Source organism: Microtus ochrogaster, chromosome 5, assembly GCF_000317375.1.
Source record: "Microtus ochrogaster isolate Prairie Vole_2 chromosome 5, MicOch1.0, whole genome shotgun sequence".
In the NCBI taxonomy this organism is placed as follows: domain Eukaryota; kingdom Metazoa; phylum Chordata; class Mammalia; order Rodentia; family Cricetidae; genus Microtus; species Microtus ochrogaster.
Genome location: NC_022012.1, coordinates 2,444,949 through 2,470,771, shown reverse-complemented (window position 1 = coordinate 2,470,771; position 25,823 = coordinate 2,444,949). Strand labels below are relative to the sequence as shown.

General features: G+C 39.5%; 1 protein-coding gene across 5 annotated transcripts in view; it reads left to right on the top strand.

Moving 5' to 3' along the window:
- Dync2h1 (dynein cytoplasmic 2 heavy chain 1) overlaps positions 1 to 25,823 on the top strand; it is a 220,582-nt gene that overhangs the window by 124,981 nt on the left and 69,778 nt on the right. For 4 of the 5 annotated variants that reach the window (XM_026779266.1, XM_026779267.1, XM_005346771.3 and 1 more), the window contains 8 exons: positions 1,595 to 1,718; positions 5,775 to 5,938; positions 7,263 to 7,382; positions 8,297 to 8,431; positions 11,494 to 11,637; positions 17,758 to 17,847; positions 23,846 to 23,911; positions 25,320 to 25,370. In XM_026779266.1, coding sequence (XP_026635067.1) covers positions 1,595 to 1,718; positions 5,775 to 5,938; positions 7,263 to 7,382; positions 8,297 to 8,431; positions 11,494 to 11,637; positions 17,758 to 17,847; positions 23,846 to 23,911; positions 25,320 to 25,370 — 894 coding nt within the window. Of the gene's footprint in view, positions 1 to 1,594; positions 1,719 to 5,774; positions 5,939 to 7,262; positions 7,383 to 8,296; positions 8,432 to 11,493; positions 11,638 to 17,757; positions 17,848 to 23,845; positions 23,912 to 25,319; positions 25,371 to 25,823 lie in introns of those variants that run through there. The other variant, XM_026779268.1, reaches the window with a different exon arrangement.

Below are 25,823 nucleotides of genomic sequence, written 5' to 3'. Positions count from 1 at the left end.
CCTCCTCCTCCTCCTCCTCCTCTTCCTCCTCCTCCTCAGAGGAGCTAAGGAGACAAACCTTCACACTGTGCCCCAGTTAGTGTCGAATGAACTGTAGTTGTAGTGCATTGGCAGTGACCCTCACTGCCTAATTTGCCTTACTAAGGAAATTATTATGGTCTTAATCGAGTTTGTAAGGATCAACATTTGATTAGGTTTTATAGATACTCTTAAGGTATTTGAAAAATTATTTCCAAATTTCACATTCCCTATAAAAGTTTCTATCTCATTTGTATGTGGTAATAATAGCTGGAAATTAAGTGATGTATAATATATAGACATTTGTTATGTGCCAGTTGGGATAATTCTTGAGAAATGCATTCTTGGGAAATTCTCCACTATGAACATTGAATACATCCCCGTATCTGACATTGTAGCCTGCCATGTGCCTGGCTGCATATTACAACCTCTGGCTTTCAGGCCACAGGCCTGTTCATCAGGTTATTGTATCAACCACTATACCAGGGATAGTAGCAGTGCATGATGTTATTTAACTCATCTAAACAAAGACTGGGTACAGAAAAACATAAATGATAAAAATAAATATATAAGGGCAGGTTGTGTAGAGGCAGAAAGCAGCAGCACTGGAGAGCATCATGGGGGAGGTAGTACATATCTGGATGTTGTGACAGTCCAGGAACTTCCAGGCATGCCCAACTTGCAGCTAGCTTTTTTTTTGGTAAGTAAGTAGAAAGAAAACATTGGCTAAATATTGATAAAATAGAGCCAGGTGCACAGGTGCACCCTCAAGCATCAGGTCTGCACACCATCAGTGTTGTGTAATTACAGGCAGCGAGCAGTCATACGATACACTCCAGAGTCTCCACAACTTGTGCACCGACACCCATGATATCACCATGTCACATTAAGGGGAAGTGTGACTCTGGTCATCTTTTGGGGTCTGCTGTTGACTGAGTCGTGGGCAGTGTATCATTCTCCTCTGCTTTCACTTAGGAGATTTTTCATTTGTTTTCCTTCCACGTGGAGGCTTGGAATAATATTTAAAACTTGGCTTTTGCTAGACAGAAAGCCTAAAAATTCCTGATCGATTATAAAATCTTACCTAATATTCCTTTCATAATATTAATCCTTGCTTATAAAGACAAATTTACAGAAATTTTTCATCTTGTTTTTTAAAACTTGGAACACAGTGAAGTGGTTTCTTTGAATACATGGCCATTTATTGCAGATAGAGATTGGAATTTTATTTTTGTAACAACTTGTAAGTATAGTGTAAACTTGATGGGAGCTTTTATATCATGGCAGACATGAACGTTTGCCATTCAGTTGGCACACACTTGCTTATAGGTATGCAGGATGAGAATTCTCTAAAGACCTGCTCTCCAAATCATATTTATGATTAGCAGTAATATAGTAGACGCTTAGAATTTAATAGGGAAGGAAGAGCTTGTGTTAGTTGGATTTTTTGTCACAATAATTTTAAAGCTTTATTTTTCTTATGTGTACTTCTGTTGGTATCTTCATCCATTGTTTATAAGATCATTTGTAAGCATTAAGAGAAGGAACTAGTATGTGCTTTCTTTTATTACCACAGGACAGTAACTTTATTACAGCTCTCGAGTTGGCAGTGCGTTTTGGGAAAACCCTCATTATACAAGAGATGGATGGGGTGGAGCCTGTTCTTTATCCGCTGTTGAGACGAGATCTGGTTGCTCAAGGTAAATGTTTGAGTTTCTTGAGTACCAATTTTTAAAACCAGGAACAAGCTTACAAGAGTCCCTTCTGGTACAGCCACATAAGAAATGCTTTATTGTCCCACAATGCAGTGTGGGGCAAAGTTCATACTGATTATCCGTTGTCATTGCAAGTTGTGACAGTATATGTAATTGTTGTCCTCGGGGATGCTCACTAGAGACTCAGGACTTTTCACTCAGGGTAGCTGTTTAAGCATGCACTTCCTGAAAAGAAAGCACGTGCTTAGCACACCCGTGACATGTGCAAACAGTTTGAGCACAGCTAGCCACTCTTACCAGTTCTGAGAACTGTGAGAATTTTTCTGAAGCCCTTATCCCAGATGCTGCTTATAGACTGACTACTTTTGCAAGCAAGCTTTTTTTAAAAAATATTTTTTTACGGTTTATTTAACTTTATTTTATGTGCATTGGTGTGACGGTGTCAGATCCCCTGCAACTGGATCTTCAGACTGTTGTGAGCTGCCATGTGGGTGCTGGGAATTGAACCCGGTTCCATCGGGAAGAGCAGTCAGTGCTCTTAACCACTGAGCCATCTCTCCAGCCCCTGTAAGCAAGCTTTTTTTTTTTTTTTTGAAGATATCTGCACTTCTTCATGAACACTTCATATGGCTTTACGGAAATGCTTATGAGGTCCTTCCATGCCGTGACATTATATGAGATAAACATGTGACTTTTCTGGGCATAGCTAACAGTGAGTTGATCCTGGGACTCTCAATTTTTTAGTTGCTCATACTTTATTCACAGGACTTCCTGTGGCATAGATGCCTTTGAATTTCCCATGTTCTTGTAATTTTCTAATAAACTCTTGGCTCATCATTCTGGATTTAGATGGAATCATCTTTTTGCCTCAGGAAGCATTTTTCAGGTTTAGCTGTGTCAAATAATTCTGTATGCATTACGTTTGGTTAATTTTCATAAGGATTTCATGTACTGTAGGTGGAGTCTGCTTGTTTGCTCCCAGCCACCCAGACACGAAATAAACACACGGAAACTGTATTAATTAAAACACTATTTGGCCCATTAGCTTATGCATATTTCTAGCTAGCTCTTCTATCTTAAATTAGACCATTTCTGTTAATCTGTGTATTGCCACATGGTTTGGTCTACCAGTAAGGTTCCATCTAAAATCCAGAATCTGTCTCCTCAGGTGGCTACATGGCTTCTCTCTTACTCTGCCTACTCTCTCCTCCTCTATCTGCTTGGAATTCTTGCCTTGCCCTATTCTGCACTGCAATAGGCCCAAAGTGACTTCTTTATTAACCAATGTTATTCATAGCATACAGAGGGGAATCATACATCAATGTATCATTGAAATTTGTGCAAATTTTGCTCTTTGCAAGTTTAATTTTCTTTGAAGATCAATTGTCATATTTTTTGTATGATGTTATTTTTTTTATCACTTTAGTTTGTTGAATCTTGTTAAGAAAAATATCTGAAAGTCAGTTTTGAATTTGTCTCTTTGTTTTGGTCTTGTGATTTTTGTTTGTTAAAGTATACCTTGAATCCTTGTCATTATGAAATACTCTGTAACTCTAGAAGTCTTTCAAGTTTCATAGTTTATGATGCTACAGTACTATTCTATAGTTTATGGGTGACTTGTGTTGAGTCAGTGTTTGCATTGCTGTGATGCATGCTTATAAAAATTAACTTAAACAAGGAAAGATTTTTTTGACTCATGGTTTAGAGATTCCAGGCCACCTTAGGATGCATTATTCTGGGTTTATGGGGAGGCATTGCATCTTGGAAGGGGTGCTGGAGCAGAGTAGCAACTGTAATGGTGGTCGGGAAGCAGAGCAGACAGTGATGGGGTCGGGAAGCAGAGCCGTTAGTGATGGGGTCGGGAAGCAGAGCGGTCAGTGATGGGGTCGGGAAGCAGAGCGGTCAGTGATGGGGTCGGGAAGCAGAGCGGTCACATGAAAGAGAGTAATTATAAAAGGATGGATGTGTTAACGTGTCGTTTTACCATCCATACCTTAAAATGTCAAGGAATTACTCATATTTAAACATTTACAATAAAATTTGCTTTAAGAGACCAGCCTGGTCTACAGAGCTAGTTCCAGGACAGGCTCCAAAACCACAGAGAAACCCTGTCTCGAAAAAAAAAAAAATTTGCTTTAAATGTACATAAAAAGAACAGAGAGGTAGATGCCATGTGAACAGCAGTGTGATAGTAGATCTTCATTATCAATTAGACTGAGAGATTTCCTAGAGACAGTAAAGCAAACCTAGGTGACACAGACGGATTTCCAGTGAAGGCAGATGAAGACACCAGTGTGATCAACGGTTTAGTTCAGTCTAACAGTGAACTGAGCTGTGTGACTAGCCTGTGGGAGAGGAGGAAAACTGGAAAGTGGGATCCAGCCTTCTATAGTTACTCTCTTTCATGTGACAAGAACAGCTAAATGACTTCAGAATTTCAAGTATGATCCAGTCGTAGTCATTACATTCCTCATAGTCTATATTGGCCTTCTAGATTGTTCTACATCGGCTTTCCAATCTTGCTCATCTCACATGTGTCTACTACTTTGTATACTTTAGTTACATCTCACCACAGGTGAGTTTGCACAATAATTTCCATGTTTTGTCTGGCTCATTTCCTTTGTTTAACGCCTTCTAAGCTCACGCATGCATTAGCAAGTGATCAAACAGCATTCCATATGTTTATATACTGTATCTGCAGTATGCTCGTCTGCTGATGGACTCTTGAAGGTTTTCCTTCTTGGCTACAATAGTAATGGTGTGGTGAATGTTTGAGGCTGCAAATCGTGTTTGGAAATGATGTATCCTAATCAGCTTTTTGTAATATCCAAGTAAGAGACGAGTCCTTCGGAGCATTATGTCCCCAGTGACCTACTTCCTCTAAATAGTTTTTATCTGTGGTTCCTGCCTTCCACTAAAGCTTCCAAGTCTGGAAGCCATCCCTGGAGAAACCCCTGATTCCATCAGACCTTGATTCAGTCACTTCCCTGCGGCCCACTTGCTGATAATCAGGATTTTCACGTGTCTGTAGACATTCGGAGTCAAACCATCGCACTCTGGTTTTGGTTGTGGGTGTATACCTTGGAGAGGGATTCTTGGTCACTGTAAGGTGCTAGTTTTAATTTCTTCAGGAACTTCTATGAGGCTTTTTGTAATAGGACACCACTCTTCATCCAGCTACTGGTTCCTTTTTTGTGCCTGTTTTCCCATAGTAGCCATCCACACAGAGGTGAGGCAGCACAGAAGCTTGCCTTTGCGTTTACCTGGTGATGAGCAATGCCGAGCCTATTTCATTCTTTGTTGGCCATTGTAATTTCTTCTTTGGAGAAATGTTATTCCGATCCTATTCTATTTTTAATTGTGTTACTTGCTTTTCTGCTATTTATAATACTTTATAAATTTTGGATGTTGTCTTTAAAATAGTTTGCAAATATTTCCCCCCAGTCTCTATGCCATCTTTTTATTTTGTGGATAATGCATGTCTTTGTACCTACTCAAAATTTTATATTCCTAGATTTTTATTTTATATCCAAAGTACTAGTACAATAAGTACCTTTTAACTAAACAATTTAGAAATTGGGAATAATATGTGATTACTTTTGACATATATAAACAACTCTTTCAGAAAAAATTGGAATATGAGCATACAGCCAATATTAAAACAATACCCATTATAAGTAGGTAGCCTATTGTTACTTCTTTATCCCAGGATTTATCTTGATGTTATTTGACTGTAAATGCTAAAGTTGAACATTTAGCAGGAACTCAAGGAAGAGTGAAATCCGCAAGGAAAGAGCATGTGTTGTTTGTGTGTGGTTTAAGCACAAAGCCTGTTTTTCAGTAAAATGTAGTTTCTGAATGTTGATGAATTTTTCATAGTTGTCTTTGAATGTCAGGGAAACTCACTGCCATATAGTTTTTTTTTTTTAGTCTATATGCAGAAATTCTTGCAAACAGTTTTTAAAAACTTTCACAGGAGGTTCATAGACTATACAGAAGTTTCAGGACAACTAATTGTGTTTGTATGTGTGTTTTTGATAGGTCCACGGTATGTGGTACAAATAGGTGACAAAATCATTGACTACAATGAAGATTTCCGCCTTTTCTTGTCAACAAGAAATCCAAATCCCTTCATCCCACCTGATGCCGCGTCCATCGTGACTGAGGTGAACTTCACCACGACCAGAAGTGGACTTCGAGGGCAGGTGTGTGGGAGTGAACACTTACAAAGCCGTGTTTGCTAGGAATGGATTTGTTAGGATAGAATTAATGTTTGAGATTAAAGACGGGTTTTTAAGTGTACATACTTTCATTTGTACATTCTTTGCTTTACCTCTGCAAAGAAATGTGTGTCGATTTTTAGTACCTTCACTTTTTTCACTCATTTAACAGTATTATCTTCTTTCACTCTCTATAATAGCATGTACAACTGTGTAATTTTGACTATTGAATTTCAAAGCTGCTACTTCAAAATATTCTTTTCTTATGCCATAATGCTCTCCAAGTATTTATACTTTGCATTATAATACTTACATATCAATATTTGAACAGTCACTCAGAATTTATTAAAAAATTACTTCTTTGCTCTGCAAGCTCACCTTAGTAGTGGGTGTGAGGAGCACTGCAGGTCTTCCTATGGCAAGAGCGCAAGGTACAGACAGTTCCAGGAGAGGAGAGCGGGAAAAACATACAGATTAATAGAAACAATTAAAAAATACTTTTATCATAAAAAAGAAATTTATTTTCCAACATGACTGGAATGTTGGATTTCCCTAAGAACAGTATAGGAAGTGTAGGAAAGTTCTCTTTTAAAAAATTGATACTATTTTTTATTTTCATTGAGTTGTTTTTAAAATTGCTTTATTTTCAAATTAGCATACAAAATAGTAGATATTACTATGGCATTTTTGAGGAAAATGTGTTTTTCTGTTTGTCTTTTTAATTGTAATAATATTTGTTGGTGCAAAATGTTATTTCAATGTTGTTTTGATGATGCGATATTTAATTTTTGAATTATTTATCTGTGTGTCTACATGTATATATCTATGGGTATCCATGGTCTATGATGTGTATGTTAGGGTCAACTTGAAGTCATTTCACCACATACATTCTGAGGATCAGACTCAGGTAATTAAACTGTGGCAGGTGCCTTACCCACCAAGCCATCTCACTGGCCCTGATAATGTAATGTTTTAATATGTCTTATATCATAAGTAAATGTTTGTTAGTAGCTAATACGAGTTCCATAGTTTTCATATTTTAATCTAACTTTAGAATGAAATTTTTCGTACTTAACAAATGCTGTGATTTTTACATATTTGTCATTGCAGTGATTGCTTTTGACATCTATTTTCTGTTTCTTGTCAGGTACAAATGTGGAAGTATCTTATACTTAATTAGAAAGAATCAAATGATGTCACATTTATCACAGTACTTGTTGTATTTGCTCATTTCCAAGGCCTGGTCAAAAGTTTTATTCTCTTTTAAAGAGCATTGTTGGAATTTCTTCTTTTGTTTTTCTTTTTTAAGCTATTAGCCTTAACTATTCAGCATGAAAAGCCTGATCTAGAAGATCAGAAAACGAAACTGCTGCAGCAGGAGGAAGATAAGAAGATACAGCTAGCCAGACTTGAGGAGTCTCTGTTGGAGGTGATGAGCTCAGCCTAGTTTCCTATTGCTGCTTCTTTATCAAATACAAGCCACAAGTGTGACCCATAAGGTGTATGATGTTTCCAGAGTGGTACAAGTTATCTTAAAGTCACAATTCTAACAGAAATCAAGGATCTCTCTCTCAGAATGAATATCAGAAGGAGTTATTGTGGATGGAAGTTTCTGTACTGCCTAGTTCCACAGCCATTCAGCCCCAACGAAACACACAGAGGCCTACATTAATTATAAACTGCTTGGCCAGTTAGCTCAGGCTTATTATTAACTAGCTCTTACAACTTAAATTAACCCATAATTCTTGTTTTGCCACGTGGCTTGTACCTTTTCTCAGTAAGGCATTCTTATCTTGCTTCCTCTGCGTCTGGCTTGTTACTGCATCTCTGCCTTTCCTCTTCCCAGAATTCTCCTAGTCTGGTTACCCCACCTATACTTCCTGCCTGGCTATTTCAGTGTTTTATTAAATCAATACGAGTGACAAATCTTTACAGTGTACAATAGCATTATCTGACAGTAAGTTATAATTAAAATAAACTGTTCTAAATTAATAATTCTTTTTTATTGTATTGTTTCATTATTCATTATAAACTTGGGATTTCAAGTGACATTAAAATTAGCATGGAATTATGACTAAATATGTAATTGTGTTTACTTTTGGTTATTATATATTAATATAATATGTAATATTAGATACTAATATATCTAATGTTATATTTGTAAATATAAAACATGCAGTTAATTTGATGTAGGAAGGCTAAGTAATGTTGAAATTTTTTAAAAAAATATTTTTATCACATTAATAGTTAACATGTTTACATGCTTCATTTAATTGGTTTTCTTAATATTATAATAACTTATTATTTATTGTTAATTTCTTTTATTATTAATTTATTCTGCAGACACTTGCTACATCTCAAGGCAATATTTTGGAAAATAAGGATTTGATTGAATCTTTGAATCAGACAAAAGCAAGCAGTGCGCTTATTCAAGACTCACTTAAAGAATCTTATAAACTCCAGATTTTCCTTGACCAAGTAACTATTTCCTTTACTGTGTTTTTATGTCAGATTTTCTTAAATATTTGTGTTAACTTGGTAGAACATGTACAGTCAGATCTTCAGGGGAATGATTTTGTCAAAAATGAAAGCCATTCAAAAATACCAGAGCCTGGGTTGGGTTGTGATTCCTGTTTTAGGGAGGCAGGTAAGATGCCTCTCCCACTGAGTATGGTCAGCTCCTGTCCACCCTGGTGGCTTCCACATCATCTGCCACCTTGTGACTTATGGTAGAGATGCGCTTTACGATGAAGTTAACAGCAAGTGGTTTTTTTTTTTTTTTTTTTTTTCGAGACAGGCTTTGGAGCCTGTCCTGGAACTAGCTCTGTAGACCAGGCTGGTCTTGAACTCACAGAGATCCACCTGCCTCTGCCTCCCGAGTGCTGGGATTAAAGGCGTGCGCCACCATCGCCCGGCCAGCAAGTGTTTTGAAAAGGGGTGTGAGAGAACATCTTTGCCATCTGTGTCAGTTGGCTTTCCATTACTTTAGTGAATGCCTTGGAAATCAACTTGTAATAAAGGGCTCATTGGTCATTTACTTGTTGCTTCGGGGCTGTGCAAGACAGGCAGCACATCATAGTAGGAAGATTTGGTGAAACTCTCATCTCTTGTCGTATGTGTGAGAGAGAGCCTGAGAGAATATGGGGAGTGTGGGAAACAAGGTCCCACAGTGGGTCCTCTTTGAAGGCACTGCATTCACTATACTGAGAGCTCCCCCAGTGCCCCCTCTTAAAATGTCCTTCCCTCTCTGACAACACCATGGGCTTCAGGTAAGCTGTTAACATGCAGACTCTCAGGGAAGAGTTTAAATCTAGACTTCTAAACTGTGGCACCATTCTTAGACGTCTCTCTGTCTTGGTTCCTCCCTCCCTCCCTCCCTCCCTCCCTCCCTTTCTTTTGTGTTTTTGGCAGGGTCTTAGGCTATAGTCTGTATTAGTCAGGGTTCTCTAGAGTCACTGAACTTATGGAATGAATCTATCTCTGTATATAAATGGGATTTATTGGAATGATTTACAGGACTTTAGCCTATAAGTCATTACAATAAATCTTAAATATTTGTGTTAATTTGGTAGAATGTGTGTAGTCAGATCGAATCCAACAGTGGCTAGCTGTGCACAGAAAGTTAAGAATCTAGTAGTTGCTCAGTCCTAAAAGGCGGGTGTCTCAGCTGGTCTTCTGTACAGCCGAATCCCAAAGAGTGAAGAAATGGACTTGCTAGCAACACAAGACCAAGTAGGCAGAGAGCAAAAGCTTCCTTCTTCTGTGTCCTTATATAGAATTCAAGCAGAAGCTATGGCCCATGATAAAGGTATTTTTTCCCACCTCAAGATTTGAAGTAAAGACGTGCGTCTTCAAAGATGTGTGTTTTCTCACCTCAACGGTCCAAACTAGAAGTGAATTCACCCACTTCAAACCAAGCAGAAAATCTGTTACAGGTGTGCCCACTATCTCTAGGTTGTAGTTCATTCCAGTTATAGTCAAGTTGACACCATGGCCATCACAAGTCCTAACTGGCTTGGCACCCAGTTGGCTTAAGACTTGCAGTGATCTTCCCCTTCAGCCCCCTGAGTGCCAGGATGACAAGGGTGTCACTGTGCTCAGCAGATTTTTATCTTAAGACAAGTTAAGTATACTATTTCTTTTCAAACATTTTCTTCCTTAGTCAGAGTAGACAGTCAATGTGAGCATCTGAACCACTCTCTTTACAGTTGCCTTGGAATCCTTCTTAGGCTTTGATGATTCCATTAGCGAAGCTCCAGCCTTTCATCACTTTCTCTCCTGCACAGTGCGATTGAGCTTTGCTGGAAACTCATATCGCTGTGGATTTTCAGGCAGCAGCCTGATGTTTAGCACACTGACATTCTAGAGTTATTGGGCGCGCTGATGTTCTTGAGTTATTTGTTCCCCTTGATGACTTTTCTGTTTCTCCTTTCCAATACTTCCCCACTCTTGTTGACGTTTTATTCTCGTCTATTGCTACTTTGCATGCTTCGAATAGAGCTCTGTTGAAACCAGAATAAGACCAAAGACCAAAGCCTGATTCGAGTCCAGTCAATCCCACCTGCCATTGCAAAGCTAACCTTGACAGGCATTGACTGCAGTCTTTCCCACAGCATTGTGAGCACTGTGCCTTCTCTTATGCAGCAAGCATTGATGGTCTGTAGATGGGACCCACCAAAGTCATGTTTGTATTTGCAGCATGGTAACGAGAACATGAGACCCCGCCTGCATTCAGAGCCTTGCAGCCGTTTGTCCTATTCTCCCATGGTGTTTGTCAGAAAGACAGCCCCGTCTTAATAAGTGCAGATGTCATGACCACCTCTGACAGTCACATTCCCTGCCTCTGCCCCAACAACCCGTTCTTGCTTGAAGTGCTCTCGCAGGATGGCATGCCATGCTCTTACATCACCTAAACGACCTGCCCCCACCCACTGTTCATTCTTTCTTCATCTCCAATACTCTTGGTTTTGACTAGGACCAATCCATGAACCATTTGTGATCCTACCATGTTATGGTTAGAAAAATATTTCAGATGTCTTGCTATAATGTGAATGTTTGAGCCTCACTCTTAAATTCCTATGTAGACACCTCTTCTCTGCTGAGGTAGGATTAAGAGGGGCACCTTTGTGGAGTGAAGGTCTCCTGGGTCAGGAGAAGAGTTACCATGCCTCATAAAAGAGGGCAAAGGAGGCGTGCTTGCCTTCCACTCTGGAAGGCACAAAAAGAATTGCCGGACTCCAGGGATCAGGAAATGAGCCTTCAGTAGACATCAGATCTGCTGGTGCCTTAGCCTTGGACTTCCTGCCTCCAGAATCCATTCTGTGTGCTTTCTCAAAGCACTCTGAGTGAGTGAAGACATTGTGTCCTCAGCTTTGTATAAATAAAGATGCTGTTACCTTAAGTTACAGAAATTCTTCATCTTGATTTGTTCTGTAAGAACAGAGTCTAGGGCTAGGTGTGTACAGTGGCCTGCAGGTGGCAGTAAAGCACTGGATGAGATGATCCCTCTTCTGTCTCCACTAACCACTAACCATCCACAGGAGCGGGATGCCTATCTGCCTTTGGCTGAGAGTGCCAGCAAGATGTACTTCATCATCTCTGACTTGTCCAAGATTAATAACATGTACCGCTTCAGTTTGGCTTCCTTTCTCCGACTTTTCCAACGAGCTCTGCAGAACAAGCAGGTGAGTTGTTGACCCAGCTAGAGATGTGCTGGAGGCCACTTAAATGTTGAACTTACACTAGTACGTTTTTCAGAAAGGTTTTATTATATATTTCAGAGGACCACATGTAATAGTTTTAAACTTCTTTTAGGTGAGACCATTTCTTTAATTCTGTTTTATATTCTTGACAAACTATTATAGTGTTGTTTGGAAACAAAGGAACAGTTTATGGTCTAAGAAAAGTTAATAGTAAGTGACCCCTCAAACACCAATAATTCACAAGTGTTTGTAAAGGAAATAAATTGTCTACTTAGTCCTATCACTTGAGCTGTCTCCTTGCCATTTGAGACTCTAATATACACAAAGCATTGTTCTCCACAACAGAGGCAAAACTATACACTGCTTTACCAGGCTTGTTCTCCTTGGGGAAGCTTGACAAACTATCTCACTAAGTAGGGGTTTGGCTATGACACAGCAGGGATGTGTTCTGTATGTCTGGGAATTCAGCTGAGACTTGAGGGCGTGGCTCAGGTATAGATTCTTCAGTTCTCTGTTGAGTACCAAGGGAGAAGACTTGATGAATAGTTTCTTCACCACAGAACCACTATGGCAGGGTTGATATTTCAGCACAGAGTAAATGGACTTCTTATATAATACTTCGGAACCAAATATATTTATTCCGTTGAATAAGACAGAAGTGGGATCACATTTTGTAACATTTCTGCAGACTTGTATTGTCCCAAACAACTAAAAGTCTGTCCATATTCAAAACAAGTAAATAGACACCACCTCTTAGTGATGAAACCGTTCAGGAATTGGAGTGTCACACTTAAAAAAAAGTGTTTAATTTTTCCTTAAATTCTTAGAGTTGGGTAGCTGAGGGGAAAATGCATGCTACTAAGCTCTTTGATGAATACTGACTACATACTCTTCAGAAGTGTGCTCCGTTGGTAGATGGCTGTGCTTATGACGCCTTCCCAGTCCATACAGGAGCCAGCACAGCTGCTTTCCTTCCCATGCTCGTGCTCCTGGGCATATATGGACTCCCAGTACTGTCACAAATCACTTGTGAGAAAATAAGTGTAGTTGTGTTTGATATTTGTACTTTTCTCTTGCTGAACACAGTTTTTACATCTTTTTTTTTACGTTATTAATATTTTCAGACTTCCTCTGGGCAGTGGTGGCAAACGCCTTTTATCCCAACACTTGGGAGGCAGAGGCAGACAGATCTCTGTGAGTTCGAGACTAGCCTGGTCTACAAGAGCTAGTTCCAGGACAGGCTCCAAAGTTACAGAGAAACCCTGTCTCAACAAACAAAAGCAAAACACACACATTTTCAGACTTCCTTACATGTTAAGAACCTTACACTTTTGTAATGTGTTGTACTTATTTTTACTTTATTTTCTGCCTTTTCACTTAATTTAAAAAATAATTTTGCAAAACCAAGACCATCAAAATTGTCTCATGTTTTTTGCATTTGATAGAATGCTGTCCTTTCTTTATTGTTTTGGAAGAGAATCTTCACTGCCGTTGACTACTTAGTATTTTCACCAAGGATGCTCATGCTATATAGTCCTTTGATTATAAACGATGATCTTATTTTTCCCAATACCTATCCCACTGATATATATTATTTTGATATTGTTTATATACTCAAATTTGAAGTAAAGTTTTATGTAAAAAAGAACTTGTGCCTTGGGGAAAGATTTTGCCAGCAAAAATTAGCCTGCTCAGTCATGGTGAAAAGAAGTATTTGTACAACTGAAGGTCATAAGGACATTGAAAGTTTACACACCATGATTCTGATGAGGATCTCCAAAGTGACCCAGGAAACTGGTAGACATTGGGTGTCCAGGAGACTGGGAGTAAGCAGTGCTCTGGTGGGTTATGTGGCCATTTCCTGCAGTAAGGCGTTTTTGTGCCGATTTTGTGTAGACGCATCCATGAGGTCAGCCATGAGTGTCTTTGTGTAGTGTTTGCCTTCCTCTGGTATGTGTCTTAGTCTTTGTGCATCTGCCAGTGTCGCCATAGTGATCTGTGTGCTAGCCAATAAAGCATGTCACATGATTCTTCACACATGTTCTTCATTCAGCCTTTTGGATTCTGAAAATCCTCTTTTCCTTGTTTTAGAGCCCTACTGCACGAGAGTATATAGTTCCCTTAAGACAAATAGTAGATTTCAAGAAGATAAGGAACGCTGAAATGTTTTTAGCATGGTCCTTAGTTTTGACAGGTATTTAAAAATTGAAAGCTATTAAGTATATAATCAAACAGGGTGATATAATACTGTGTAGGCTGAAACATTTTGGTAAAAAAGTAAATATATATACTTCTCAGTAACAGTTGTTCTGTATTAGATAATATTTGATTGGATAGTACTGACCCATTATGTGTACATGTGTATAGTTATATGCACATTTAAATTTATTTTCATATAATTTTATAAATATAGAGTAAAAAACTCTAGCTTACAAGTGTTTTAGAATAAAGTCCATTTTAATTCTTCATTTCCTGTGTGATGTTATATAGTAAACTGTTGATGGAGCTGCAGGCTGCGTTCCTGCCTCTTGGCTCCCGGCCGCCTGCCTAGCTTATGCCCCAAAATAACAACACACAAACTGTATTCATATAAACACTGCTTGGCCCACTAGCTCTAGCCTCTAACTGGCTAATTCTCATATTTTGACTAACCCATTTATAATAATATGTGTAGCTCCAGTTTATCAGGAAAGATTCAGCATGTCTAACCTGGCGGCTTGCTTCATCGCATCTGCCCGGGAGAGGGGAGCATGGCATCTGAGCTCATTTCCTCTTCCTCGCAGCATTCTGTTCTGTTTACTCCACCCACCTATGTTCTAACCTATCAGGGCCAAGCAGTTTCTTTATTAATTAACCAATGACCTTCCTCCATCATTTCCTCTTTTTCTGTTTAAACAAAAAAAAGAAGGAAGGCTTTAACTTTAACATAGTAAAATTACATATAACAAAACAGTTATCAAGCAAGAATTACAGTTACAATATTTACATCTATTTTATCTTTATCATAACTAAGGAAAACTATAATTATAACTAACTATCTGAAATATATCTATGCACATCTAAAAAATCTAACATGACTACAAGCTTGACTATTATCAATGATTATCCATTAACAACCTATATACATTACATTTTTAAATGAACTACACATTCACAATTCCTTAATCAATATCAGGAATACATATACGTACATACATATATATATATATATATATATATATATATACATACATACATATAACAAAATTGACCTTAAATTTATATCACCGAAGCAAAATTTATATCAATGTAAATTATTCATATCTATATCATATCCCCCTTTAAATGTAAAATACATTTATAAACAATATTTGGGAATATGGGCGCAGTTATTTCTCTCCAAACTGCTTCCTGCTGTATGGGGACGCTGTTATTTAGGTCTTTCATGCTATAACCTGTGTGCTAGGTTCCTCTCAGTCGGCAGTTGAGTGAAGTAATTTTTTGAAGGTGTTCACAGCAACCTTTCAGGAGGGCGTGGTCCATCATACCATATTGGGATAGAAGCAATCCACATGCTGTCATCCTTAAACAAAAGAAGAAACTCCTTTCCAAAGCATCATGTCCTTAGATCCAAATTTTAAAGTCAAAGTATTTTCAAAATATCTGTCTTGGATTAGTTCAGCAGCATTTATAAACAAGTATCTTTTAGCAGCTGATGTTTCTTCCTTAGCATTCAAACAATTCAAAGAGAGCATAATAGCATACAGTATCAAAATTCTCTGTGTATTTTCCATCTTTGTGCAGCTTTATTTTAACTCTATTTCGTTTATTGTTACTTATATTTTTTGAGACGCCTTCTCTGTATATCTTTGTCCTGGAATAACTCTGTAGACCAGGCTGTCCTTGAACTCTCAGAGATCCTTCAGTCTCTGCCTCCCAGGCATTGGGATTAAAGGCGTGTGCTACCACACCTTGAAGTCTCAGAGGTCAATCTCCCTCTGCCTTCCAAGTGTTGGGATTAAAGGTGTCTCCTACCACACCCAACTACTCTCTTTCTTCCTTTTTTTTTTTTTTACTTTAAGAACTTTAACTTTTAGCCTGCATATATTTTTAACACACTGTAAATCATTTAAAGGTTTTTTTTTGTTTTGTTTTTGAATCTCTCTTTACTGTATCTCTCTCTCTTTGTCTGACCACATGAGCCTTTAAATTACTGAGCAATATGGGTAGGATTAAATCGTGGCTTTGCCGGCTAGATCCAGCCCATTCCTTAGCTTTCCAGCCTCATGGCAGAGGTACTGGCTGTAGCCATTTTTATTGCCACAACTCTGTGGCATTTCAAGGTCCTTGCCAGCAAACAAGCTACAACACTCAAATGCTCTCTCTGTAGCTGACCTCCTGCCTCAAGGAGTCAGAGTTTGCCCTGGCTGGAAGGCCCACAAAGCCGGCATTTTAAAATGGCTCAACTTTTTTCCAGCTACGGCTGAAAACTGAAAAGCATGCGTTTAGCTTTTCATCAACACCATTTAAGTGTTTCGTAGCAGGACCTCTTAAGAGCTGCAGGGTTTTGCAGCTAAAGCTGAGTCAGGAAGCCTTTCTTAGATGAGAGTGCTTGCTTGCCTCTGGCAAGCAGAGCAGACCCCAGAAATTACTGCTACCAAAAGAAAACATGCTTTATTCTTTCCCAAGCTTTCTCAGGCTTTCTGTGGATGCAGTTGCCCACGTCTGGGTGTCATTCTGTTGATGGAGCTGTGGGCTGCGTTCCTACCTCCCGGCTGCCTGCCTAGCTAATGCCCCAAAATAACAACACACAAACTGTATTCATATAAATACTGCTTGGCCCACTAGCTCTAGCCTCTAACTGGATAATTCTCATATTTTGACTAACCCATTTCTAATAATATGTGTAGCTCCAGTCTTATCGGGAAAGATTCAGCATGTCTAACCTGGCGGCTTGCTTCATTGCATCTGCCCGGGAGAGGGGAGCATGGCGTCTGAGCTCACTTCCTCTTCCTCCCAGCATTCTGTTCTGTTTACTCCACCCACCTATGTTCTAACCAAGCAGTTTCTTTATTAATTAACCAATGACCTTCCTCCATCAGTAAACAGTTGTAAACAGTTTAATTCTTCATTTCCCATGTGAGGTTGCGTGGTAAACAGTTAACGTGTGCCAGTTCCACACCTTTCACCGGAAACCTAGCTCCATTTCTCTCAACCATTACAATTATTTTACCAGTCTTTTTTTCTGTAGTTATAAACACAAAAATATAAGCTGCTTAGTCTAATTTAATGCCAGAGTTGAAGTTTACAATCCATGTATTCTGTAAGTGACTTCTGAAGTGTTGTGGTTTGTAGAACTCTTGTGCTTTATCCCCATTTCCAGCCGGTCAACCCTGTCTTTTTTGTCTAGTTCACATCTGTTTATTTTGAGTGTATGTGTGCATTTGTGTGTTTGCTTGTATGTATGCATGTGTGTGTGCGTGTGCATTTGTAGGTTACACTCAGGAGTTGTTTTCTCCTCCAGTGTGGAAGCCTCAGCAGCAAGCTCCTTTATCCACTCATCTCAATGGTCCTAGGTTTTCTAAATCGGTGGAGATAATAATCAGTAATACAATAATGTTGTGACAGTTATCTAGAACAGAATTCCAGAGTCAGTCTGAGCACTGGAGGTGTGGGTTTCTTTGTACAACTTTCCAAGTTCATATTAAAGCTTGTCTCACCTGAGCTGAATTGGTAAATCAGATTCAAGTCTTTTAATAAGCCTTACCTCATGTTGAAATAGGTTGTGTTTTTAATGCTATTGCTATCAGAGTGATGTGTGCTAGTTTAACTAGTACTATTGGGAGTTTCATTATTTTTATTATTTCTATTTTGAAATTGATTGTAATCTTCATTTATTAAACCTTTGTTTTTATAAATGTAAAGAAATTGCATAGTATAAAATACTGCATTAGTGTACAATATAATGCACTTATTTAGTTAATTTCTTGGGGTTTGTGGACAAGGATGTTTATTTCAGAACCAACTTTGAGTCTGAAGAATAATTTTTAAAAGTTATTCAGCTATAAAATATATGTAAATATTTCTAAATTTCTTAATGGATTTTCAAATTCTAATCTACAGGACTCTGAAAATACAGAACAGAGAATCCAGTCTCTTGTCAGCTCACTGAAGCATATGGTGTATGAATATATATGCCGGTGCCTGTTTAAGGTAAGGATTCATCAGATATAAACTGCTCCTCACTCTCTGTCATTGAAATGGGCAGTTGTGTTGACAGACTCTAACTTCTCACCACAAACAAAATGTTGCCAGAAGGAAAAAAGACGAGGTGAGGACACTAGGCTAGCTGCATGTCTGTTGTAAGGTGGAAGGGCCTGCTTGTTCGTCCCATCTGCCCAGCTAGCTTACGCCCGAAATAACCACACAGAAATTGTATTAATTAAAACACTGCTTGGCCATTAGCTCTAACTTCCTATTGGCTAACTCTTACATATTAGTTTAACCCATCTCCATTAATCTGTATATCACCACATGGCAGTGGCTTACCGGAGATTCTAACCTGCGTCCATCTCAGGCAGAGGATCCATGGCTTCTCCTCTGACTCTGCTTTCTTCCTCCCAGAATTCACTTCTGTCTTCTCCGCTTACCTAAGTTCTGCCCTATCAGGCCCAAAGCAGTTTCTTTATTCATTAACCAATGAAAGCAACACACAAACAGAAGGAACTCCTACACCACATGTACTCGGTGGTCTTGTGCTTACTAAAAAGGAGGTTAACCATTGGTAACGTGTCATTTCCCAGCCCAGGTTCCTCATCCTCAGGTCTAGTATCATCTGGGGACATGTTTGTGTGAAGTGGCAGTTCTGTGCCCGTGAGATACTCACTATTCCTGCTGCTGTCAGTTGCTAATAACATGCCCTCCTCTTTCTCTCATTTGTGAACACCTAGTGTTTCTAGGCATTGCCTAGTGTCCTCTGGTGTCTTAGTGACTTTTCTAATTATGTAAAGAAACACCATGACCAAGGCAATTTATAAAAGGAAGCATTTCCAGTGGGTGAGAGTCCATGACCATCATGGTTGGGGAGTGTGGCAGCAGACAGACAAGCACTGTGCTACAACAATAGCATGGTAGCTACAGCAATAGCATGGTAGCTATAGCAATAGCATGGTAGCTACAGCAATCCACCAGCGAGGGGCAGAGAGAGCTAAAACCTCGAAGCCCACCATCCCAGGGACACACCTCCAACAAGGCCTCACCTTCTCAAACAGTTCTACCAACTGCGGAACCAAGTATTCAAACTTATCAGCCTGTGGGGCATTCTCCTTTAAACCTCCAGCCTGCATTGTGTGGTGCAGTTGTTACCTTGCTGCTAGAGTCACAGGGTGGAGAGTTGCTGGCTTCTGAGTTATGAAGAGTGACTTTCTGAAGATGTCTTCCTCTTAGGAAGGATCTAGAACAGTGTTCAGTGTGAGACTCCGGAGACTTAAGAACCAAATTTAGGCCTTTAGAGCCAGTCCTGCGGGTCAGCTCACGACATAAAGAGCTCCCACAAAGTCCGGCACCTGAGTCTAAGGAGCTGTTAGCACAGTTTAGTGCTACACACTCAGGAAGTCCTGAATGCTGTGTTGTGTTAGTCGAGGCAGAGCCGACCCTCAGTGCAGAACTTCTGCACATGTGTACAGAAGTCCTCTTTCAGGGCTGGAGAGATGGCTCAGAGGTTAGGAGCATTGCCTGCTCTTCCAAAGGTCCTGAGTTCAATTCCCAGCAACCACATGGTGGCTCACAACCATCTGTAATGAGGTCTGGTGCCCTCTTCTGGCCTGCAGGCATATACACTGACAGAATATTGTATACATAATAAATAAATAAATATTAAAAAAAAAGAAGTCCTCTTTCAGTGGGAACAGTACCTCTTCCTTCCAAAGGCTCACTAAGGTTCTGAAACCTCCCCCTTAGACCTTGATTTTACACTGTAGAAGATTGAATTGTGAGCAGGCTGTCCTTGTAGTCATCTCTGGTTTTACGCTGTGGAAGATTGAATTGTGAGCGGACTCTGTCTTTGTAGACATCTCTGGTACAGGACAGTAAGATTCCCTTGCATTTTTCGCCATTACGAATGGCTGCACTGTGCATAGTACCTTTGTCTTGTGTGTAGATTTAAGTATTTTGATTCAGTAGATTTCTGGATAAAAGTGTATTTGCTTGTCTACTTGTTATTGTGTGTTTACATCTGAACTAGTTGGTACTCTTACCCACAGGAAGCTGAAAGCACCTCTTTCTTTGGATGCTTAGACTCGGGGACACACAGCAGAGGACATGAAGCTGGGACAGATGTTGCAGAGCAGCTGAGAGGAGTTGGTGGGAGGCAGCTGGGGGTGAATGGAATCAAGATAGATGTTTTGAAATTTTCAAGGAAAAACGTTGTAAAACTAAAAATACCATAAACATTCTCCTTTTTAACTCCACTTTTATCATTCTGTTCAGCTTATAATTTTGTATTTCACTTATTATTATTCTTATTTGTGATAATTAAGGCTCTTTGCTGTTAAAGCCCATGCCATATATTTTATAATGTAATTGGCAAAGGGATAGTTTTTGTTTCGGTGCACTCTATGGAGGCTTCTTTGAAGTCACTTTATCCTTTAAAAATACTTTGAGGTCACAGTAGGAGAGAGGCTAGGAAGCTGGTTCAGTCCTTCAGTGTGTACTCAGAGTCTCTTCCTGTCTACTCTGCACTTTCTTAATCTGTCAGGAACAATTGGCAAGTCCTAAAAATACAATTTGTAAGATACTTTTTAATAAATAAAATGTCTGTTTTGTCAAATTCCTTTCTGTCACTATAGAGTATGATTTCAGGATTCCATAGTGTCTGAGTAATAATGGTGAAAGTTGAGAAGCTGCATCAGTCATAAACGATGAGATATACTCCTCAGAATTTATACTGTAGCTTTAATAAGGGCAGAAGTGGTTTCATGTCCTTGTGAAAGCCTTCTGGGTTTGTAGCAGTCAGCCTGATGTTACCCTGCCTGCCAGAGCATCACTCACGCAGCTCTGCCCTCATTTGGTGACAGTAATGGGCTCCAGTGGACGAGTGTTCAGGTCCATCAAACTGAGTGCAAGTTGACTGGGAACAGAAAATAACTGATCTGTTTTGTATCAGGTAATGTGGACTTTTACTAAACTGAGCCAAGTAGAGAAAGCTGCCTGGCTATTTCTACTTAGGTGACTGGCTGTGCCATTTCACTTTCCCCAGGTCAGGACACTTATTTCAGTACTTACTTAATGAAATGTATAAATTATATATTTGTTTTCCCCAAACTTGTCATATTAATAAAACTACATGGAAGTAACTCATGCTTTTAGTATCCCCCCCCCCCCATTAATCTTTTGGGATAAAGGAAACTGTGTGTATAGGTTTCCACTGTGATGAGAGGGTATGGGAAAGAGGGCAGGGGAATAGCATTTCAGAGCACTTTGGGGCAGGCAGGCTGAGGGACGGTGCTGGGAGGAGCACTTGGAGAGTGCTGTTGGGGAGCAGTAGGGAGCATGGGGCTTTGGGGGAAGTTCTAGGGGGAGCATTGAGAAGTAACTCTGGGAGGAGATTTAGGGGAAACTGGGAGAGGAGCACTGGGGAGCATTAGAGGGAGCTCTGGGGGGAGCAGGAGGGAGTACCAGAGAGAGGCACTGGGAGGAGCTGTGGATGGAGCACTCAGGAGCACTCTGAGAGGAGCGCTGAGGGGAGCTCTGGGAGAGATGTCTCTAAGTTACCTCTTCCTTGTGCAATACTGCTTTCAAAAATCTCACATGGAGAGAGAACAGTGGGTGAGAAAGAAAAAGTTTTCTTCCTTTTGTATCTTCCTTTCTAAATGAATTTGCTCATTTGAGTATTATTCGGGTGGATATTTTTTAAACAAACTATTACTAATACCTCATGATTATTAACTAATAACTTATACTCTTAAAAACTTTATAACCTATTGAAGTGGGCCTTAATAATTTAGGCAGTTTTCTTCTACTTAGATAACTCTGGTCTTTCCATGTTCTGCCCTCTCTTCCTCGTTGTATCATAAATGTGCATAGAGTCCCTGTTAAAATGTCTAAGTTAGGGGCAGCCCCAGAGCAAAGGCTTGAGTTCTGTGCTGTCTCATCTCCTTTGCCATGGCTTAGGGCTTTCTCCCTTGGGTGCCAGGAGTCTGGTACTTCTCAGTGAACAGATTTGAAAGGGTTGACTACTGTAGAACAGTCTTAGATTTGGTAGCTTCCAGTTTTTACTGTTCTTGAGAATTTATAGGATTAGAATAGTTTTGATGTGTGTTTCCTTTTCAGTATTATGCAGTTTGCCATAAGTCTGCCGTTATGTCTGATTGTTATTACCAGATTGATGTGGTACGTAAGAACCATATGTGTATTTAATTCCTGCAATAGGACTATATAGTTCTAAGAGATTTTGAATTAACTTCTCTTTACTTGGATGTAGAGGGTGCTGAAGTTGCGATTAAAAAGCATTCTACTTAATGCTGATGCTTGAGATTTCTTGATAGCGGATGGATGACCAGTGAAACACTGAGTACAAACATGAACTTGTTCTCTTACATTCTACGAAGACTCACACTATGCTAACCCTCACCTAATGGATTCCGTTAGTTATTTCCTGGAGTGTTGTATGTAATTGAATGGAATGTGGTGGACACCCAGTGTCCTGGCCATCTTTTGTTTATCTTCCTTCCTTCAGTCAGTAGGGTTCATTGGGCTTTTTGGAATAGATTCTAACAAAACGCAAACATATTGAGATAAAATGACACTGAACTAAGATTGAGCAAAGGCAATGAGGGATTTTATGAATCTAAAATATTTGCTCAATTGTGGATGATGACAAAATTTCTTTTTAAAAAACAAGACTGAAAACTTAGTTTGATTCATGCATCTGTAATCTCACTTAACTTGATTGGAAATAATGTGCTCCACTTACACTTCTCTCCCCTCTTTACGTTGTGGCTTTTGTTTCATTTTTGACTCTTGGTTCTTCCTTATGACATCCTTGTTAACTGTTGTGACTAAGGGATTTATCATTACAACTAGACAACCAGAAGGACATCAAACAATGATTTATTCCACCATTTCCACCTTTAAAAATGATGGAAGAAGATTGTGGCTGGTCTGGTTGTAGAATGTTGGACTCTAGCATCCAAACACCGAGGAGGAGTCGCCCCCAGAGACCACCTCACACACCACAGCCGATGCAAAAGCATGAGGATTTTATTAATTCTGTCATGACAGGGTCCCCCAGCATTCGGGAAGCTGAGGGACCTTGAATAGCTGGTACAGTCTACTTTTAAAGGGGCCACAGAAGCAAGGGGGATTGTTCTTTGACTATTCTGATTGGCTTATTTGAAAGGACTATTACCAATAATTGACTGGAGAGCTGTTGCCAGATCAGATGAAGTAAGAGGTCATTTTGACCCTGTTTCCCAGGGGACCGAACCAAAACATACGTATATGGGTAATTGTTCAGGAACTGAGTATGTGCGAGTGTAGCTGTTAGGTCCTTGGTTCCCAGGGGAGGAGGGGAAGAACTATGGCACGGAGGCTGAGAGGATTCAGAATTGTCAGAAATGGCTTCAGGATTGTCTTAAAGTCTTACAAGAACATGTATCAACCTTGCATTAGGATATGTAACACTATAATTCCATGTTGTCCCCTAAAGTGAAAATAGCGCCTGTAACCAGAAAGCAAGGAGGAGACTAAGCACCTTACTGTTACTGACCACTCATTTTCACCAGTGTTGGGTGACCGTTTGCTCTGTAGTTATTAGCTTTAGCTTACAGATCCCAGGGAGTGATTGGAGGCTTGTAGAGTGGCAGAAGGTTTCCTGCTTTCTGTATCGTGATGTCACTGTAGTGTTGTGAGTGCAAAGGAAACAACAACTGGACAAATACAATAAATGCTGTGAGTTGTGTGTGTGTGCATGTGTGTCGTAAGGGGTAACACAGTGACAGAGACACTAAAGCCATATGTTTAATCATCTTGTTAATATTCTGTTTGTGTTTATTCTTTTAATAAAGAGACAGTTTGAATATTTATTTTTTCTGTGTGTAGGACCTGAAGTCACTTGTTATTACTGGTGAAAAAAACCAATTATAGAATGATATCATCCAAAATTTAAAGACACTTAAGAAATAGCAAAGTTTAACCCTGTTCTTTTTTGCAGGCTGACCAGTTGATGTTTGCTTTGCATTTTGTTCGAGGTATGCATCCTGAACTTTTTCAAGAAAATGTAAGTATTATTGAATGAAGGAAATCTTGGAACTACAGAGAAATCCGCTAACAGGGTTTTCTTAAGCTAGAGATGATTTAGGCTGGAGTTGTCTGCACATTAGCTGGTTTTTTTTTTTTTTTTTTTTTTTTTTTTTTTTTTGGTTTTTCGAGACAGGGTTTCTATGTGGTTTTGGAGCCTGTCCTGGAACTAGCTCTGTAGACCAGGCTGGTCTCGAACTCACAGAGATCCACCTGCCTCTGCCTCCCAAGTGCTGGGATTAAAGGCGTGCGCCTGAGTGATGGGTGCGAGGTGCTGTTTGAAGGTCTTTTCTCTGATGTATCCTTAGGATCGCAGGTTACAGAAAGGAAGGAGTCTAAGTGATTTCCCAGGGTACTCGGGTTACTGTGAACCCAGTGCACTTAGTCAGGCTGGGTACCGGAAGAGTCAGTCTCCTGTCTTTCCTGTCCGAAGTAGAGCAACTGAGAAAGGGGAAGTGGTAATATGGGCGCACAGTGTGTCATCTGTCACTGCCGCTCACTCACCTATCAGGAGTCAGCAGATAAATGGGGGTGGGGTGGGGTACACAGTTATCACATGAGACCATAGGGTCACGTCGTGTTCTTTGTCCAGCATCTTTTTTCTGGTCTGCCATATAACCACATCTAATATGATACTCACTGGAGCTAGAACTAAGTTTAAAGAGAATTGTGTTAGTGTTCTTTTTATTGCTGTATGAATACCATAGATGGAGAATTGAGTAGAAGGGGGGCTAAGAGAGTCCAATCTGTTGCCTCCCAGCTCTACCTGGTAGATTGTAACTGCCTTCTGGATTTTCATATCAAGTAGTTAAAGAGCACAGGCCATTCCCAGCTCTACCTGGTCAGATTGTAACTGTCTTCTGAATTTTCATATTCACAGCTCTACCTGTCTTCTCTTGTCGTTTCTAATTCCACATGTTGTTGCTTGTTTGCTCATCTTTTCCTGAATTGATTAACTGGGCTCTAATAATTTTATCAACTTAGCTAGCCTTCATATAATTTTGAAAACTATAATTAGTATGTTTTCAGGCCTTCTATGTCCTATTGTGCCTTCCTGGAATACTTCTCTTAATTTCTGCAGCACAAACAAGTTTTAACCTTGTGTATGTATGGGTGAGCAGTGGTGCATGGAAGAACAACAGTTAAATGTCTGCATGGTGAGTGTGCCACACGAGGTACACACGTGTTTGTGTCTTAGTACAGTTCCCTCTGGTGGCTTTCATATATAGTGCACATGACTCCCTAATGCTGACCTGCTTGCAGAAGTGGGTGGTGCTTTCTTCTTATTCTGAGGAAGCTGTATTGAAAGATGTCCTATAAGAAATTTAAGCTAATGTTGGCTGGTTGTGTTCTGATATTCTTTGTGTCCCTCATGTTTTATTCACTAGGAATGGGACACGTTTACAGGTGTGGTTGTTGGAGACATGCTGCGGAAAGCTGTAAGTTAAAATGTCATTTCCCTCTGGGAAAAACATTCTTGCCTTGGGGTTTATGAAATACAATTGCATCATAGGAGTTTAAAACTGTTGTTGAGTTATACTTTTATTAGAAGAGTGTGTCCTGGCCTGTGCTCACTTACTGTAAAATGGGCTTAATATATTTTTAGACCTTGAAAAGTTACATTTTTAGAGAAAAATATTAAATACTAAGATTTTAACACTGCTTATTTTTTTTACAGAACTTGTATGTTGTGTTAAGAACAATGTCATAATCTTTAGCAAAATTAATGCTTTCTTTTTTAACTGAAGCTGTAAAATTACTTTTTATTACTTTAATAAGTCTGTTTGGAACATACAAAATTTAAATAAATAATAGATAATTATTGTGAGATTGATGCACTGAAAGTCCAACACAATCTACATCATTCTGGACTGTACAGGGCGGGGCTCTCC